This window comes from Chanodichthys erythropterus, chromosome 3 (assembly GCF_024489055.1).
Source record: "Chanodichthys erythropterus isolate Z2021 chromosome 3, ASM2448905v1, whole genome shotgun sequence".
In the NCBI taxonomy this organism is placed as follows: Eukaryota; Metazoa; Chordata; class Actinopteri; order Cypriniformes; family Xenocyprididae; genus Chanodichthys; species Chanodichthys erythropterus.
In genome coordinates, this window is record NC_090223.1 from 22,019,089 (window position 1) to 22,037,449 (window position 18,361).

General features: G+C 35.5%; 2 protein-coding genes across 4 annotated transcripts; both read right to left on the reverse strand.

The window, feature by feature from the left end:
* Positions 1-1,185: 1,185 nt before the first annotated feature.
* mrps7 (mitochondrial ribosomal protein S7) lies at positions 1,186-10,324 on the reverse strand. The gene is made up of 5 exons (XM_067371754.1): positions 10,185-10,324; positions 9,766-9,951; positions 3,857-3,920; positions 2,376-2,543; positions 1,186-1,867 (listed from the first exon to the last, which is right to left on the reverse strand). Exons 1-5 carry the CDS (start codon positions 10,226-10,228, stop codon positions 1,646-1,648), a joined length of 684 nt encoding a protein of 227 aa, XP_067227855.1. The 5' UTR covers positions 10,229-10,324; the 3' UTR covers positions 1,186-1,645.
* Positions 10,325-12,848: 2,524 nt separating this feature from the next.
* LOC137009495 (uncharacterized) lies at positions 12,849-17,912 on the reverse strand. 3 transcript variants are annotated; one of them, XR_010892907.1, is made up of 8 exons: positions 17,338-17,912; positions 16,106-16,348; positions 15,718-15,975; positions 14,907-15,209; positions 14,579-14,827; positions 14,401-14,484; positions 14,026-14,167; positions 12,849-13,522 (listed from the first exon to the last, which is right to left on the reverse strand). XR_010892907.1 is itself a non-coding variant. In XM_067371765.1 (7 exons), the coding sequence occupies exons 1-7, from the start codon at positions 17,748-17,750 to the stop codon at positions 14,101-14,103; spliced, it is 1,617 nt and encodes a 538-aa protein (XP_067227866.1). In that variant the 5' UTR covers positions 17,751-17,912; the 3' UTR covers positions 12,849-14,100. The 3 variants fall into 3 exon arrangements, 1 of the variants encoding a protein (XP_067227866.1); XR_010892906.1 differs by having other exon boundaries at positions 12,849-13,558; XM_067371765.1 differs by having other exon boundaries at positions 12,849-14,167.
* Positions 17,913-18,361: the final 449 nt, after the last annotated feature.

Here is an 18,361-nt window from a genome sequence, read left to right on the forward strand (position 1 = left end):
AGATGTTACTCCACTCTTCCAGCAGGGGTACATATGGTCACATGTGGTTTGGCATTACAAGGACGATCAGCTGTCCTTCCTGTCCCATCTCCCTGTAGCACTCCTGTCCAGTTGTTATGGACGCGAGTCAGTGTCCGAATCCCTCGCTTTATTTCGTTCACTCCTAGGTTCTAGTGCACTCAACTGCCATGCACTATATAGGCTACGGATTCGAAAAACAGTAAACAAGTTAGCAATTTCAGACACAGCCACAGAGTCGACACCTAGAATCGATTCCTGTGCTGGAGTCGAACCCAATTCTGGGGCTATACACTGTCGAGGAATCTGCCCTTTTGGAAACACCTCCACGGCTGCGTACGAAAAACTGGAAAATGGTGCCTTCGGTGCATTGTGGGACTTTTTATGGAGCAAACTTTTCAGTGCACGCCGGGATTCATTGTAGCTCACCTTCTTTTGGTCTCCCTCATTGCTGCCTCTTACAAAAAGGACATTTTAATTCTGAAGTGAATATGTGCAATAATTCAGTTTGTTAATGGTTAAGCAACACTTAACCATGAGTTATAGCCAAAGTGCTATTTTATGCTTTTTTCTTTTGCTACAAATATGGTACCTTTAGTTATCATTGGTCACAGATCTTCCAACATTAGTTTGGTTATGGAGTTTAAAATTGAATGAAGTTCAAGCATATCTCCATTTGATCATTGATGCATTACAATTTCAGCATAACAATTATAATTGATTTACTTTTCATTTTTGTGTCAAAGATAAACACTAAGGGCTATAAACGTAACATCCGTCATTGTAGATGGTTTTAATAACAGTATATTTAATTTTAGATATTGGATTTAACAAATTATTACTAACAAATTAGATTTGCCTCAGTAGGAGGAAAAGTTATTTTTATTGTATAATGCAGGATTTTATACAAATATATATTAATGTTCTATATTATATCTTAATTTAAATCAGTGAAAAAAAAAAAAAAAAAAAAAAAAAAAAAAATTTATTTAATTATATATATATATATATATATAAAAATATATATATATATATATATTAAATGCACCAAAAACTAGTCATATTTAAATATAATTTTCCTTTTAAGGACAATATTTTTATACTATGAAAAGAGCAAAACTTAAACAGGTGTGGGATGAAGGAATAAAGTGTTGCAGTAAATTTTTATGATGAAGATCCACTGGTTAGAAATGTTAACAGAGTCAGGTGATATGCCAAAGATTTTTATTTGCTCTTGTCCAGCTGTTTTTGGCCTGACTGATTCCTTGGGCTCTTGAAGATTAGACAATGACTTGTATAGTTCTTGATGCCACTTCTACATGGTTTAAAATAAAGAAATAAACATTTTTGTGTACAAAGTTGCTTCTGGAATCTCATAAACGTGTAATGAGATCTCTAAAATTTGTTTTGTACAGTCGTTCAACCCTTGTGAAGAATTCTTGGTCAAATTTGGAAAGTGAATTTTATAGCTAGCTTTATTTACTTTCATTCAAAGACAATCTGTATTTATGAGTCAAGATGACAGGTCTTCTCATGTCCTTTTTGTCTGAGTGATGCTCATCCAAACTGCCGTCAGTCCAAAACAAATCCCATCTGTGGGTGAATAAAGAGTCCAGATCTCCTCTCTCTACCACCAGCGGTAGTGTGCATATGCCCTGTTGGCTTCGGCCATCTTGTGAAGGTCGTGTTTGCGTTTCACTACATTTCCCTCGTTAGCGAAGGCGGCTAGCAGCTCCTGCGAGAGTTTCTCGTACATATGTGTTCGACGGTGCTTATTGTCTCTGCATTCTGTGATCAACCACTTCATGGCCAGAAAACGCCGCCGATTATCCGTGAGAGGGACAGGCACCTGCAACACCAATAACTGAGTGTAAGATTCAATATTTTATCTCCTTTTTTAGTGCTTTAATGTGATTCCATTTAACATCCACTTTTGTGTTTCACAGAAGTAAAAAGTCATACAGGTTTGGAACAACATGAAGATGAGTAAATGATGATCCCTTTAAGACTATTATTCTATTCAAAGAGCTCCAAAAAATTGCATAAAATCCATGTAATGTTTCATGATACATTTCATGTTTCAAATATTAAACATAAAAAGTCAAAAACATGTTGTTCACTCTATTCATCACAATTTTGTGCATTTCTGTTGCCATAATTTTCTTATATAAATACTAATTAAATATTCAGTCACATTTCTTTCAGTCACAGATATTTTTTTTAAATCTGTGTTGGCCGTTTAAAAACCCATCAGTTGAACACTGATTGTGAATATGAACTGATAATTGTATATACTTACAACACCTGGTCATGTCATCTTAAAGTCATAAATGAATTATTAAAGGATGTTCACTGACCTGGTAAAATTTCCCTCCTTTCTGAACACTGGCCAGACCGATGATGGGTTTGCAGTTCTCTAGAGCCTGATGGAAGATGGCGTACGGATTACACTCGACCTCTTCTCTCTTAGCTGCAGGAGATTTGTGGTATTTCTCCACCTGTCTCCTCTTTATGGTCTCCAGCGTCTAAACAGCCACAAAACATCCAAACAGAAATTATGTGCAGACTCATTTCAGGTAATGTACATGATATTTTTCAAGTGTACAAATGTGGTCAAAAGTTTGGAATAATTAACATTTTTTTATGTTTATGAAAGATTAAATGCTGACCAAAGCGGCATTTTTTAATTAAAAATAAAAGAAAAGCAGGAATATTGTTAAATATTATTACAATTTTTAAAATAGAATTTTTTTTATTTGAATATATTATAAAATGTAATTTGTGATAGTAAAGCTGAATTTTCAGCATCATTACTCCAGTCTCCAGTGTCACATGATCCTTCAGAAATCATTCAATATACGGATTTGCTGCTCAAATATTATAGTGCTCAATTATTAATAATGGTTCTCATTATTATCATCAATGTATCAAAAATGCATCTCACAAATATTTTTCAGGATTCTTTGAATCTAAAATCCAAAACAACAGCATTTATTTGAAATAGAAATATTTTGTAACATTATAAATGTCTTTACTTTCACTTTTGATCAATTTAAAGGGTTAGTTCACCCAAAAATGAAAATTCTGTCATTAATTACTCACCCTCATGCCGTTCAACACCTGTAAGACCTTCATTCATCTTCAGAACACAAATTATGCGATGAGAATATTTTTGGTGCACCAAAAAAACTAAATAACGACTTATTTAGTGATGGCCGATTTCAAAACACTGCTTCATGAAGCTTCGGAGCACTAATGAATCAGCGTATCGAATCATGATTCAGATTGCGTGTCAAACTGCCAACGGCTGAAATCACGTGACTTTGGCGCTCCGAACCGCTGATTCGACACACTGATTCACTTGTGCTCCGAAGCTTCCTGAAGCAGTGTTTTGAAATCGGCCATCACTAAATAAATCGTTATTTTGTTTTTTTGGCGCACCAAAAATATTCTAGTCACTTTATAATATTAATATTGAACCACTGTACTCACATGAACTGATTTAAATATGTTTTTAGTACATTAATAGATCTTGAGAGAGGAAATGTCATTGCTCCCTATGGAGGCTTCATGGAGCCATCGAATTTTAACAAAAATATCTTAATCAGAAATGTTTCTAGAGCATCAAATCATATCAGAATGATTTCTGAAGGATCATGTGACACTGAAGATTGGAACAATGATGCTGAAAATACAGCTTCATAACAGGATTTTTTTAAAAACATATTACAATAATGCCATATTGGTGAGCAGAAGAGATATCAAAAACATTACAAAATGGTCATTATTCCGTCATACATTTGACCTCTAGTGGTACATAATGGGATTTCAGTCAAACCTGTGTCATGATTCCTCTAGCAAGGATTTTGTTGCCATCTTCCATCATCATGTTGATGAACTTGCTGATAGACATAACCAAATAATCAACGTTATAAAGGATAAGTATACAGTGTGGACCAAAAAAAAATATTGGGAACACGAGTGAAAATGTTTTTTAAAGTACCACACAATTCAAATAATAGCTTTAAGAGCGGGGTAAAGTTAGTTTTAGGTTTGATATTCGCCGCATATCCGCCTAAGCTGCTTTAGGGACCATCTGCAAATTCACGACACAATTCCGTCTGAATTAATGTTTACAGGGCTACAGTAATCTAGTGGGCAAACTGACTTAATATATTTTGCCAATATCTCGCTTTAGACAATACCTCCCCTAATGTATATATACAGTACACAGATATTTAAAAAAAAAAAAAAAAAATCACCTAAAGGTTTTTTTTTTTTTATGTTCCAAAGCTTGTAGTACCTTCATAGTGACCTGACTGACTTACTACAGGTGAAATATTATCAATTTACCCCTTACTGTATGTACAGTACTCAAATATTATTAGAAAAATCACTACAGTAATTCACCAAAAGGGTTTTTTCAAGTTCTAAAGCTTGTAGTACCTTCCTAGTGACCTGACTGACTTACTACAGGTGAAATTTTATCAATTTATACCTTACTGTATATACAGTACACAAATATTTCTAGAAAAATCATTACAGTAATTCACCAAAAGGGTTTTTTCATGTTCCAAAGCTTGTAGTACCTTCCTAGTGACCTGACTGACTTACTACAGGTGAAATATTATCAATTTATCCCTTACTGTATGTACAGTACACAAATATTTCTAGAAAAATCATTACAGTAATTCACCAAAAGGGTTTTTTCATGTTCCAAAGCTTGTAGTACCTTCCTAGTGACCTGACTGACTTACTACAGGTGAAATATTATCAATTTATCCCTTACTGTATATACAGTACACAAATATTTCTAGAAAAATCACTACAGTAATTCACCAAAAGGGTTTTTTCAAGTTCCAAAGCTTGTAGTACCTTCCTAGTGACCTGACTGACTTACTACAGGTGAAATATTATCAATTTATCCCTTACTGTATGTACAGTACACAAATATTTCTAGAAAAATCATTACAGTAATTCACCAAAAGGTTTTTTTCATGTTCCAAAGCTTGTAGTACCTTCCTAGTGACCTGACTGACTTACTACAGGTGATATCTGACCAATTTACCCCTTACTGTATGTACAGTACACAAATATTTCTAGAAAAATCACTACAGTAATTCACCAAAAGGGTTTTTTCAAGTTCCAAAGCTTGTAGTACCTTCCTAGTGACCTGACTGACTTACTACAGGTGAAATATTATCAATTTATACCTTACTGTATATACAGTATTCAAATATTTCTAGAAAAATCATTACAGTAATTCACCAAAAGGGTTTTTTCAAGATCCAAAGCTTGTAGTACCTTCCTAGTGACTAGACTGACTTACTACAGGTGATATTTGACCAATTTACCCCTTACTGTATGTACAGTACACAAATATTTCTAGAAAAATCACTACAGTAATTCACCAAAAGGGTTTTTTCACGTTCCAAAGCTTGTAGTACCTTCCTAGTGACCTGACTGACTTACTACAGGTGAAATTTTGTTTTGTTTTTGTTGCTGCTCACTCTTGTTCTTTGTATAGTGTCACCTGATCTCTTGTGTACTGTGCTCCAGTGTTCCCGCTGTGTTTGGACTGCCTGTCGTTTGTGGATCACATTATCACTGGATTTCTGTCTTGCAATTCATTCATCCACCCATTTTAGTCCCTGCGCTACCGAAGACACCATCAGCACCCACGACCTCCTTTGTTACTCAGCTGTTGTTCACGTTATCTTCCTTAATAAATATTTGTATGCTTGCAACTGAATCTCGAGTCATTTAACGTGACATTTTCTCATTATATTTGTATTTATTGCATACTGAAATTGGTTAACCCCCATGTTAATATTTTATTACATAATCAATCCTTGACAAGTTTACCACAAGTTAACACAAATTAAATTCAACTTGCTGAGTTGCATCAAAATGATATTGTCAAAACAAAAACAAAAAATATAGGCAATATTAAGATCATTTAGCATTTCCAATTATTTTAGGCCTTTTCCATTCTATTCTATTAATATTTGTTTAGGCTACTTTTATTAATAAATTAATATTATAATATGCCACATTTCATCCTCAGTAATTTCATAGCACATTACCCCATAACTGACGTGCTGTTAAGATAAGATGTGAAGAAAAGATTAGGCTATTAGCCTATTTTCCTTTAGATTTTTTTTTTTTTAATAAGATTTGTTTTATTATACAATGACATTAATTAGGCCTATAATTTAAATGAGTAACAGTGTTTTTTTTTTTTTATGTACGGGCCACAAGAGAAAAATATGGTCCCACTTTATATTAAGTGGCCTTAACTCATATGTACTTGCATCAAAAATAAGTACAATGTACTTATTGGGTTCATATTGAATTGTAAAACACATTTGCTGCTATTGAGGTGGATACGGGTAAGGTTAGGGAAAGCTTTGGTGGGATGGGTAGGTTTAAGGATAGGGGTAAGGGTTAAGGGATGGGTCAATAGTGTAATTACAAGTGTAATTATAGAAATTAATATATAAAAAACTAAATATATTTTATTTGAATAACATTATCTAAGTTGATTTATCATAAGAACATAATGTTTTGATAAATCATGAAAATCGTTATCTAAATATAAAAGAATGTTCTACAGAATTAAATGGAACATGTGGGGGGAAAAATAATAAAAAGTTAACTTGTACCCTTACCAACAATGAATGCTAATGAAAAAGTTTTATGTAAAAGTAGTTTTGGAATTACTTTTTTTTTTTTTTTTTTTTTTGTTAAAGAACAATTTAATTTAGCCTATCTATTTATTTATTTATTCTTTGGGCCGGGTTTTAAAAAAAATCTGAAGTGCCTATGCTTGGCTTTTAATTTGAAATAAACAGTGCATCCGAGTTGCTTTCGCGATCGCATCGATCGAGTAAGGACGTACAGTTAGTACTAATTAGCCACCTGGTCAAATACCTAAAAATTGGTTGTGAGATAGCGTTGATTATTCCGCTTATATTAGGCTACTGCAAGTGATAAGATTATATATAGGCTATATATTTGTAATATTTTGTAATGATCATAATTTTTCCTGCAATGGTTTTTTCCCAGCTTCTGCATTTTTCTGTCTTTTCTTTCGCGGTCAGAACAGGTGAGTAAAACAACAATTTCGAATCTTGACAGTATTTTATTCATAAGATAGTGAATTTACATTGACACTGCAGGTTAGGGTAGACAAAGTGATGTTGAGCTACAGCTTTCGAGAAGTAGGCATAGGCTAAAATAAAGACATTTACAGCTATTAAAGTGAACTTCACCTGTAGGGCCTGGCGCAAAAATGAGGCATCGGCATCTCACAGCGGCATTTCCAGCAGCATGGACCTTCTTCGGCATTTTGGTCAAATATCACCTGTAGTAAGTCAGTCTAGTCACTAGGAAGGTACTACAAGCTTTGGATCTTGAAAAAACCCTTTTGGTGAATTACAGTAATGATTTTTCTAGAAATATTTGTGTACTGTACATACAGTAAGGGGTAAATTGGTCAGATATCACCTGTAGTAAGTCAGTCTAGTCACTAGGAAGGTACTACAAGCTTTGGATCTTGAAAAAACCCTTTTGGTGAATTAAATTAATGATTGTTCTAGAAATATTTGTGTACTGTACATACAGTAAGGGGTAAATTGGTCAGATATCACCTGTAGTAAGTCAGTCAGGTCACTAGGAAGGTACTACAAGCTTTGGAACTTGAAAAAACCCTTTTGGTGAATTACTGTAATGATTTTTCTAGAAATATTTGTGTACTGTACATACAGTAAAGGGTAAATTGGTCAAATATCACCTGTAGTAAGTCAGTCTAGTCACTAGGAAGGTACTACAAGCTTTGGAACTTGAAAAAACCCTTTTGGTGAATTACTGTAGTGATTTTTCTAGAAATATTTGTGTACTGTACATACAGTAAAGGGTAAATTGGTCAAATATCACCTGTAGTAAGTCAGTCTAGTCACTAGGAAGGTACTACAAGCTTTGGAACGTGAAAAAACCCTTTTGGTGAATTACAGTAATGATTTTTCTAGAAATATTTGTGTACTGTACATACAGTAAGGGGTAAATTGGTCAGATATCACCTGTAGTCAGTCAGTCAGGTCACTAGGAAGGTACTACAAGCTTTGGAACGTGAAAAAACCCTTTTGGTGAATTACTGTAATGATTTTTCTAGAAATATTTGTGTACTGTATATACAGTAAGGGATAAATTGGTAATATTTCACCTGTAGTAAGTCAGTCTAGTCACTAGGAAGGTACTACAAGCTTTGGAACTTGAAAAAACCCTTTTGGTGAATTACTGTAGTGATTTTTCTAGAAATATTTGTGTACTGTACATACAGTAAGGGGTAAATTGGTCAGATATCACCTGTAGTAAGTCAGTCAGGTCACTAGGAAGGTACTACAAGCTTTGGAACGTGAAAAAACCCTTTTGGTGAATTACTGTAATGATTTTTCTAGAAATATTTGTGTACTGTACATACAGTAAAGGGTAAATTGGTCAAATATCACCTGTAGTAAGTCAGTCTAGTCACTAGGAAGGTACTACAAGCTTTGGAACGTGAAAAAACCCTTTTGGTGAATTACAGTAATGATTTTTCTAGAAATATTTGTGTACTGTACATACAGTAAGGGGTAAATTGGTCAGATATCACCTGTAGTCAGTCAGTCAGGTCACTAGGAAGGTACTACAAGCTTTGGAACGTGAAAAAACCCTTTTGGTGAATTACTGTAATGATTTTTCTAGAAATATTTGTGTACTGTATATACAGTAAGGGATAAATTGGTAATATTTCACCTGTAGTAAGTCAGTCTAGTCACTAGGAAGGTACTACAAGCTTTGGAACTTGAAAAAACCCTTTTGGTGAATTACTGTAGTGATTTTTCTAGAAATATTTGTGTACTGTACATACAGTAAGGGGTAAATTGGTCAGATATCACCTGTAGTAAGTCAGTCAGGTCACTAGGAAGGTACTACAAGCTTTGGAACGTGAAAAAACCCTTTTGGTGAATTACTGTAATGATTTTTCTAGAAATATTTGTGTACTGTACATACAGTAAGGGATAAATTGGTAATATTTCACCTGTAGTAAGTCAGTCAGGTCACTAGGAAGGTACTACAAGCTTTGGAACTTGAAAAAACCCTTTTGGTGAATTACTGTAATGATTTTTCTAGAAATATTTGTGTACTGTATATACAGTAAGGGGTAAATTGGTCAGATATCACCTGTAGTAAGTCAGTCTAGTCACTAGGAAGTTATTACAAGCTTTGGATCTTGAAAAAACCCTTTTGGTGAATTACTGTAATGATTTTAAAGTAATTTCAAATTATACAAATTAGACGTTTTTAAGAAGTTGGGGAATTGACAGACGTTCCCTTAGTCATGCACCGTGATCATGCACTGTGAAAGCGCTTTAAAGCATACATATGCATCTGTAATACCCGTAGGTGGTTTTGAGTGATTTTTTTTATGTTGATATACAGAAGTTTCATAATTGTTAAAACTATTTATAGTATTCATATCTCTGATAGATTGTCGTCTTTGTAGTACAGTGGCAAGGGAAAGCGAAAATCCGGCGAATATCAAACCTAAAACTAACTTTACCCCGCTTAATATAAGCACAACAATTTGAGTGAAGAATCTACACGAGTTTATTATTTTGAATTTTCAAGACTGTGTTTATATATAACAGGTCATAAAGCTGTATTGAAGTGTAATGCTGCTGGTTGAGCCCTTCTAGTTTTTACCTCATCAAAGGGTCGTTGAAAGGAGAGCTGGTGTCGCTTGACAGAGCTGCTTTAATCGGCCTCACAGTTTTCAATTCCTGCAGCTCTTTCTGTTCAGGACTGAGCTCTGACTCTGGAACAGCGTCTTTACTGGGATCGGGATCCAGATAATATGGATTATAGCGACTCCATCTCACGAAACACAGACTGAGAAAAGATGCAGAATAAAATCACCCGATATACAGATATTAAACATAAGTTCAAACAACGGCGTGTTTTTACAAACAGATTTAAGCACATGGTTCAGTTTGAAGGGGACACCACTAAATAAATAAATAAATAAAAATACTGTTATGAATTACGTGACAACGTTTGTGCAATTTATACATCAGTTTGGATGGTCCTGGCAAAAATGAATAAATAAAATTAGTAAAATGTACCTCGGTGTCCAAGGTTTCAGTAAATATCTGACGGAGGCTGCCATCTTTAGGACGATGAAATGAGCTTGCCTCAGATCTGCTTGATCGACACAAACTCTGATATTCACCACTAGAGGAGAAATACAAACACAGACCTCGGATCAGCGGTTAAACTCGCTCTGACGCGACCGTGAAAGGACCTCAGCGGAAGAAAGCGACCTAAAATATTGCCTGAGTAAAATAATGTATTTGTGCCTTGAAAGCAAAGAAACATCCTAAACTTAATGTATATCTATAAAAGTTATATACTCTCTAAATAGTCTCTAAAGTATAGTTATTTACACTGACCGTTAATAGTGAGTTTTCCGTAGGCTTATGTGCTTGTGCTGCCCCTCACATTTAATAATAATAATAATATTTAAATCTATAGGCCTGCATGGCTGTTTTGGACATTTTTGCAAGCTTAAATATCTGAATTAGGCCTACTATTTATTATTATTAGGCTATTGTTGTTGTTAGTGTTTTTTTAATGTACATTTTGTTTGTATCATTTTACTTCTTTCACAAATGTTACATGTATGACAGTGGGTCTATTTTAATTAGAGGCTGTTTTAAATGAATTGTCACTACACATACACCAATATACACGTGTCTGTGAAGTGGTTATATTCGTGAACAAATATGAAATGCGTAAAGCAGAATGATTCACCTATTCAACAAAGAAGTTGTTGCGACAATTTCTGATTAAACCATAATGCGAAAAATAGTCAACTATAAATAAAGACAACTAAAGTCTTACTATAAATGCTAATGGTCTTTTTGAACCTTTCCAGTCTCTATATCACACAGCTCTGAAACTCTTTTATTGTGTGGTTAATGGCATCTGGATTCTGGGTTAATAACATCCTAATGCTTCTTGACCTAAGCTCTGCAGTTGACACGGCCTGTCATTTTTTCATCTCTTGTCTTTCTGAAATCAGCATCACAGTTTCAGCTCTTTTGGCTCAATGACTGAAAGTATTTTTTCACTACAAATCCACCACTGCTCCTCTGACACAAGGTGTTCCTCCGGGTTCAGTTCTTGGTCCATTTCTCTTCATCATCTACATGCGTCCACTTGGTGACTTTATTTCTTTATGGTGACTTCAGTTTCATTGCTATGCTGAATATACATCTTTACCTTACCAAAATCACGCCATCTCTTCATGATTCGTTCACTAACTGTAAAAAAGGTAGTTTCTTTAACTTAACTTTTTGAGTTATCTTTTTACTTTGACTCAGATAAGTTGTATTTACTTTACGTATTTTCAACTTGAGAAATTTAGTTGTTTGAACTTAAGTTTTGTTGGAATAACTTTATGAAAGTAATGTGAACATTAAGTTTACAATACCAAAGTTCATGTTTATTTAACTTTTTAAGTTATCATTTTGCACTCAGTTAAGTTTGGTTTACTTAGAATAATAAGTATTTTCATTTACAAAAGTAAAGTGAACTTAATTTTTTTAAGTTTTCTATGCCACAGCTCATGTTCAGTTAACCTAATTTGACTTAATTTATTTGGTTTAACTAAGAAAATATTTTATTTCAGTTGTAAAATTTTTATTTCAAATGTTTCAGCCATGTTTTGGTTGAGAACTTTTTCATTCACATTCAAATTCATTTCTACTGCAAATAATAATTGATCTGATGTCAGCAATCAACTGCAAACAATTCAATTAAATTTCTCAAAATCTGAGCAGAGGATGATTAAACAACTCCAATAAAAGCTTTACCAGCTTCACTTTAAGTAATATTTTGTTTTTTATGTTCTGTAAGCACTCAGTCGTCCTGCTTGTCATACAGACATTCAACATCTGACTAAAAAAGACAGATTGATTCAGTGATTGAAGCCGTTGTTCTCGCATGTCTGTGGAAATGAAATTGTCATGGCAACAGCTTTGTTGATAAAATCTATCGCACTTAAGGAGAAAATAAAGCATAAAAAAATGTAGGACCGATCATGATTATCATTTAAATTTTTAAATATTTTAATAAAAAAAAAAAAAGTCAAGTGTAATAGGCTATGTTTCAATCAGTAACAATTTATGACTATATCCACAGTCGGAAATAATAAAAGGTAATAAAGATAACCCATGAGTACAAAGGATTGTACACTCTAAAAAATGCTGGGTTAAAAACAACCCAAGTTGGGTTGAAAATGGACAAACCCAGCGATTGGGTTGTTTTAACCCAGTGGTAGGGTTAAATGTTTGCCCAACCTGCTGGGTAGTTTTATTTAACTTAACTATTGTTTAAAAATTACTGTATTGCTTAATTAAAATTAAACCAAAGTATGTTGGAAATTAACATTTATCAATGTTCAATGAATAATTATTAAACAATAAACATTTATTAAATTGCTTATTAATAAATTTATATTAATAAACTATTAAACTATTACATTTATATTAATAAAATATTAAAGCTTATTAATAAACATTCACCTTTTGTCTATTATTGTTGTCTCTAATTGCATCTGGTTTTTAATTTCCCAACTATTTTGGCTTCATTTTAAGCTAGCCATATAGCAATTTTTAAACAATAGTTGGTTTAAATAAAACTACCCAGCAGGTTGGGCAAACATTTAATCCAACTGCTGGGTTTTTCCATTTTCAACCCAACTTGGGTTGTTTTTAACCCAGCATTTTTTAGAGTGTATACACAACTTTATTTTAAATAGACACCTGAGTCAAGTAACAATATGACAAAGGGCAAACATATGTAAAAATATGTAATGCATATAACAAAAGCAGGTTTGACCTCCTCGTCTAATTAACCAATCATTTCAGTCAGAGGAATGAGGCAAGTGTGATTTCTTCAGTATAATGTCTCTCTTGTAGTGTCTGCAGTAACACTGAGTTCAGGCAATGGAATGGTTTCTACTCTTCTTCATGATGAAGAGGAGAACATCAGGTGATTAGTGATGTGAATGCATTAGTGTATGTTCCCCCCCCCCAAAAGCTTCCATTTAGCCATCAGACCAAAAAGACCAAAAAAAGCATAGTAAATTAGAGTATAAATTAACTAAAAGAATAACAAATAAAAGTTGCAATAAAGTAGTGTAATTCGTCAGAGAGACCCACGACCCGAACAAAAGAAAGTAACAATAAAGTGGTATGATTCGTCTACTCTTACCAAAAACACAGAAGAAAAAGAGTTTCACACAAAAGGGCGGTTTCTCCTACATTTCTACCACAGTCTAAATGGATTGAACGACATCAGCAAATCGAAAGAAACACTTTGAAAGAAACATGTTGGTCTGTCGGCTGACAGGAAGTCTGGATCAGTGCGACCGGCCCGGAGTCACAGCAGCTCGTCTCTGTTAAGAGGAAGAGGCGTTTAAAAGAGCCGGCAGCTGAACACCCAGAAGACACCAAAAAAACAACAACGAAAGAACACAAAAATCATCAAAACATAATGAAAAGACTCATAACTTAACATACATCTCCAAAACTGACTAAACTAAAATAAAAACTAATAATAAAAAACTAAAAATAATGAAATGAACTGAACTAAAACCAAAAATTTTAGTGAATACTAACGGAATCTGAACTAACTAGACAAATGGAAAATTAAATAGAAATAAAAACTAAATTCAAAATGAATAACCTTGCATGACATGTATAATAATAAGGGATGGAGAAAAGGAAAGAGTTTACAAATTAGATGGATTTTGTCATTTTACAAAACACAGTTAATGCAACAGAAACCCAGTGTTGATTATGACTGAAGATGATGATAAAACATGAATGTGGTTCACAATCTGCTGGACGGATTCATCTCTGGGACTCTGATGGGCAATTTCTTCAAAAGTGTTCACACCTGTTACTCAACATCTCTCTAGATCTGCTTTGCTTGTTTCACCGTCTTGTTGATTCCAGAGAGAGTTTATTGGCTTCACCAGATCTCAAATCGTGGGTCTGTGAGGAAGAGCTGTCTGAATTCAATTCTGTTGTTGAAGAGCCTACAGAGATACAGACACACACTGATATTAGCAACAGACAACTGAAACAAACACCATCATGAACACAAATCAGATTTGTAGACATGAATTGCAGTAGACAGTGAAGGAAAAGCAGTAATCAAAGAGAAAACACTTTTACTCAGAGCTCTGTTTTACTTTTGAGCCTCATGTTTGTTGCATATCATAAAAAGACTTCAGAAGGGAACATGATTCTGTGACGTTCAGACACACACCTTACTGTCTTTATGTTACTGTTGTGAGAGACGATACTGTAGATTCTCTGAGCCCCAATGTCAGTGATGCTATTGCCACTAAAACTGCAGATCAAACAAACAAATCAGACAAAATGCAACAAATATTACATTAAACTACAGATTATACTTTATACTTCTTTCTCTCTCAGTCACTCACTCAATGTTTTGTGCTTTGTGGAGGTTTGGGAGCAGCAGATCCAGGCTGTGATCAGTGAGACGACACTGACTCAGATCCAGTTCAGTCAGGCCTTCAGAATATTCCAGAATCAGCTCCAGACCTCTACAGACCTGCGGCTCCAGATGAGTCTGACTGAGGTCGACCTCGTCACCCAGAGCTCCAGAAAGAGACGCAGCTTCCTCAGGCCTCACATGAGCCAGAAACCGAAGCAGCAGAGATTTATCACAGCTGAAACACACAAAGCAACAGATGATTATAGATCATTTAGTCTGTTTGTGTATGAATGTCATGTGTTCGTGTTTCTCACCAGAGTTTGACAGAATGTAACACTGGGAACAGCTGGTCCATTCCAGCTGTGTTAATCTCACAGTCCTGTAGAATCAGCTGTGTGTGTGTGTGAGCTCTCTGAATGACTGTGCTCATCACACGGCAGTCCTCAGTGGTCAGATGTAGAGTCTCAGAGTCTGTGTTTGTGGTCAGATCCAGAGCAGAACGGCAGGAGAAGTCCAGCTTGTGCTGCAGGACGGAGAGCAGAACTGCTGCTGCCTCCTGCTGGACATCAGAGACACTGCAGCAGTGAAGCATCTTCAGTAACAGCCGCCTGTCAACACTGAACACAGACAAAAACTGGTAACATCAGTATCAGCTGAGATTCACAGTATCTTAAAGCACTAAGCAATAAATTAAATAAATTAAACAAAAAACAATAAATTCAAAAGGTGTCTTTTTAGAGGCACAATAAATGCATTACAATCACTGGGCTTAAATACATATTAAATAACAACAATAAATAAAATATAAAATGTTTTTTTTTTTGCCTATAAAATACAACTAACTAATAATTTGCCTTTAATTAGTTGCAAAATAATGCACCCTTCCACAAGGCTTTTATATCACATAAAAGCTACTGAATGTAACAAACAGGCAGAGAGAAAGAGGAGAAGAGAGAAATAAGGAGTTTCTCAAATTAAAGGCTGCATATCTCGACTGCAATATAATCAAGCACTATTGAAGGCTGTTTCAATTTACACAATCTCTGGAAAGTAGCCGTTTTTTTTCAAAATGCTTTGAAACAGCCTTCAGATTGAGAAGCACTCATAGAAGGAAAGCAGTGAGACCTGAGGCTGGAGACATGTCTGAAGAGAGGCACAATGCTCTCCAGCTCTTCCTCTGGTATGGAGGTCCACAGCAGGTTGAGTGAAACTGCAGTGCAGTGCTGCAGTGTGAAGCGCAGGGCGGCGCAGTGGACAGAGTCCAGCTCTCTGCTCTGCAGACTGATGTAGTTCTTCACTGAACTCAACAGACTGGGCACAAATCCACCAGAGCCGCTCTCATAGATCTCTCTGATGACAGACAGCATGAAGCTGGAGCTCAACCTGTACAGACATCATACAAATCATTATTAATCACTGTAAGTTATTTAATCATTGTTTCTTCATGATAATATTTTGGGTTTAAATGGGTAAGAAATAAAAAGCAATAAATCTTAATTCTTGAGTGATTTACCGTTTAAACTGAATCCTGTTCAGAAAAGGCAGAATTTCTCTGATGTTGTATTGAATGTTGCTCTTTCTGAAGTTCACAGTGATTTGTTGAATTTTGTGCTGCAGGAAATAGTGAAGCTCTTCCCAGCTCAAGGAACAGGAAGTCAGATCTCCGCCCACTTTCTGCAGGAAGTACTGAGTCACATCCTCTTCCTGAGCCTCATAGACACATTCAACCAGCTTCTGGAGACTCTCTTTAGATGGTCTACACACACACACACACACACACACACACACACACACACACACACACACACACACACACAGTTTAGTTTATTTTTTTGTCATGATACAGTAAATATTAAGCCAATTTGTCCTACAGTCAGACCTGAGTGTTTCTGGAGACACAGCAGGATGAATAGAGAAACAAACTCTTGTTTTCAGTCACGTTCAAGTCGAGGTCAGATCTCAGAAAGTTTCTCAGGATGCAACAATTTTACAAAAGTACTTCAAAATGTCTAGGGGGTCTAGGGGGATTTTTGCTGTACATTCCCCTTTAAGATTTTTATGTCAAAGTCTTTTATACAGTCGTCTTATACGCATGTCTATTTCCAGTAATGTAAATAGGCTCATATAACCCACTGTGTGTTGGACGAGGATTAGTTTAGAACTACAAACATGAAAAAAGTGTTAAAAAACAACAAATATGGCGGATGTACGACACCGATGGTTAAGTAGAGAAGTTTAGATAAAGGGGTTTGAGTGATTAATAATCAGTATCAGTAACAGCATTGTAAACTTTATAAAGATACAGTTGGTCATTAACTTTGAGAAGACATGAGAAGAGTCTTCACATGAAAGACACACAACTAGAAGGTCAACATGCGACAACATTTATCTCATAACTAAGAGAGTCTGTTAAAGATGCAATAATGATGTAGTATGTCCCAATGATTGCCTACTCTTTTTCTTCTTCTAAAAGAAAAAAAAAAAAAAAAAAAAAATATATATATATATATATATATATATATATATATATATATATATATATATATATATACACAAACATTTAAGGAATAGTACAAGTAGGTGAATCGGGAGTTCGGGACGCAGCATTAGTCTGCTTAAACTCTGTCCCTTAAAGATCTCATTCATCTGCCTTCATTTTTGAGTGCAACACCCACATCTCAAAATCCAATCAACAAAAGATGGACAGAAACAAACTCATTAAACATGAGATGGACATTTTCTCACCTCAGCTGTGAGATGTAGGGCAGACACTGAAGGAAACTCTTCACTTCACTCTCTTCCTCTGAACATCCTCTCAGCTCTACTGGTTTCTTCTCTGTTTGGAGTTTTAGCACTTCCAGGAAGATGGAGGTCTTTCTCTGTGAGAGATCTATGATCCAGACATCAGGTGACTGGAAAACTGACTGTAATGCTGGAAGGAAACTCCTGCCTGTTTGAGTCTCATAGTTCTTCACATATGAGTAAAGATCCAGCAGGAAATCACTCTGTTTAATTCTGTCAGTCCACTGATAAGGAAAAGAGCTGTTGATGTAGACTGATGTTAACAGTTTCAGCATCTGCTCTCCTGTCTGTGTCTCAGTCTCTGCTGCTTTAATGAAGAGTCTCAGAAGAAACTGCACTTCTTGACATCTATTCATATAGTCAATCCTGTTTCACAAAGAAATTTTTTTTTTGTATAAACAGACATTTATCATTACAGAACTCTGACAAAGAAAACACTCAAAAATTATTTTTTCTGATTGCATATTTCAGCTTTCTTTGCTGTCTGCTCGATTGCTCCTGTCTGCCTCGCTGCTGGTGTTTGCGTCTCAGTATAGCTTGTTCCCTTTCGATACTTCACTCGTACTGCGTATGGGAAAGGTCTCCCTTTTTCCCCGCTGCTGAAGCCTTTTTCAATAACGCAGTGTAACTGCACCGTCATTGGTTCACTCATAGACAAGTTGTTGAACCAATGGCGGCGCGGCATAGCTGCGCGGCCTATGGCGACAAAGCGCGCGAATATTCCCGCCGAAATGGGCGGGGTATAGGGCTATATAAGCAGGCGTTTCGCCATAGGATTTCAGTGTTTTCTCCTTCAGCGACGACATCTACTTCTCTTCGCTGATCTCCGCCTGAAGCCGAAGAAGCTCGCCGCCTTCTGCTCTCGCCGCCGTCTGAAGAGGCTCCCGCAGCGGACTCGCCTGGACTCGCCGGTGGAAGAAAGCGCCGGCGCCCTCGCGGACTGCAGCTTCTAGCGCCGTCGCTGAGC

Excerpts from the sequence above, each read along its gene's own strand:
- mrps7 (XM_067371754.1), bottom strand. The coding sequence starts at position 10,228 with ATGGCAGCCTCCGTCAGATATTTACTGAAACCTTGGACACCGAG. Across the intron at positions 3,921-9,765 it reads TTCAACGACCCTTTGATGAG|CAAGTTCATCAACATGATGA; the intron begins GTAAAAACTAGA and ends TATGTCTATCAG. Across the intron at positions 1,868-2,375 it reads AAGGAGGGAAATTTTACCAG|GTGCCTGTCCCTCTCACGGA; the intron begins GTCAGTGAACAT and ends TTGGTGTTGCAG.
- LOC137009495 (XM_067371765.1), bottom strand. The coding sequence starts at position 17,750 with ATGAATAGATGTCAAGAAGTGCAGTTTCTTCTGAGACTCTTCATTAAA. Across the intron at positions 15,976-16,105 it reads AACAGGATTCAGTTTAAACG|GTTGAGCTCCAGCTTCATGC; the intron begins GTAAATCACTCA and ends ATGTCTGTACAG. Across the intron at positions 14,485-14,578 it reads CACAAAGCACAAAACATTGA|TTTTAGTGGCAATAGCATCA; the intron begins GTGAGTGACTGA and ends TTTGATCTGCAG.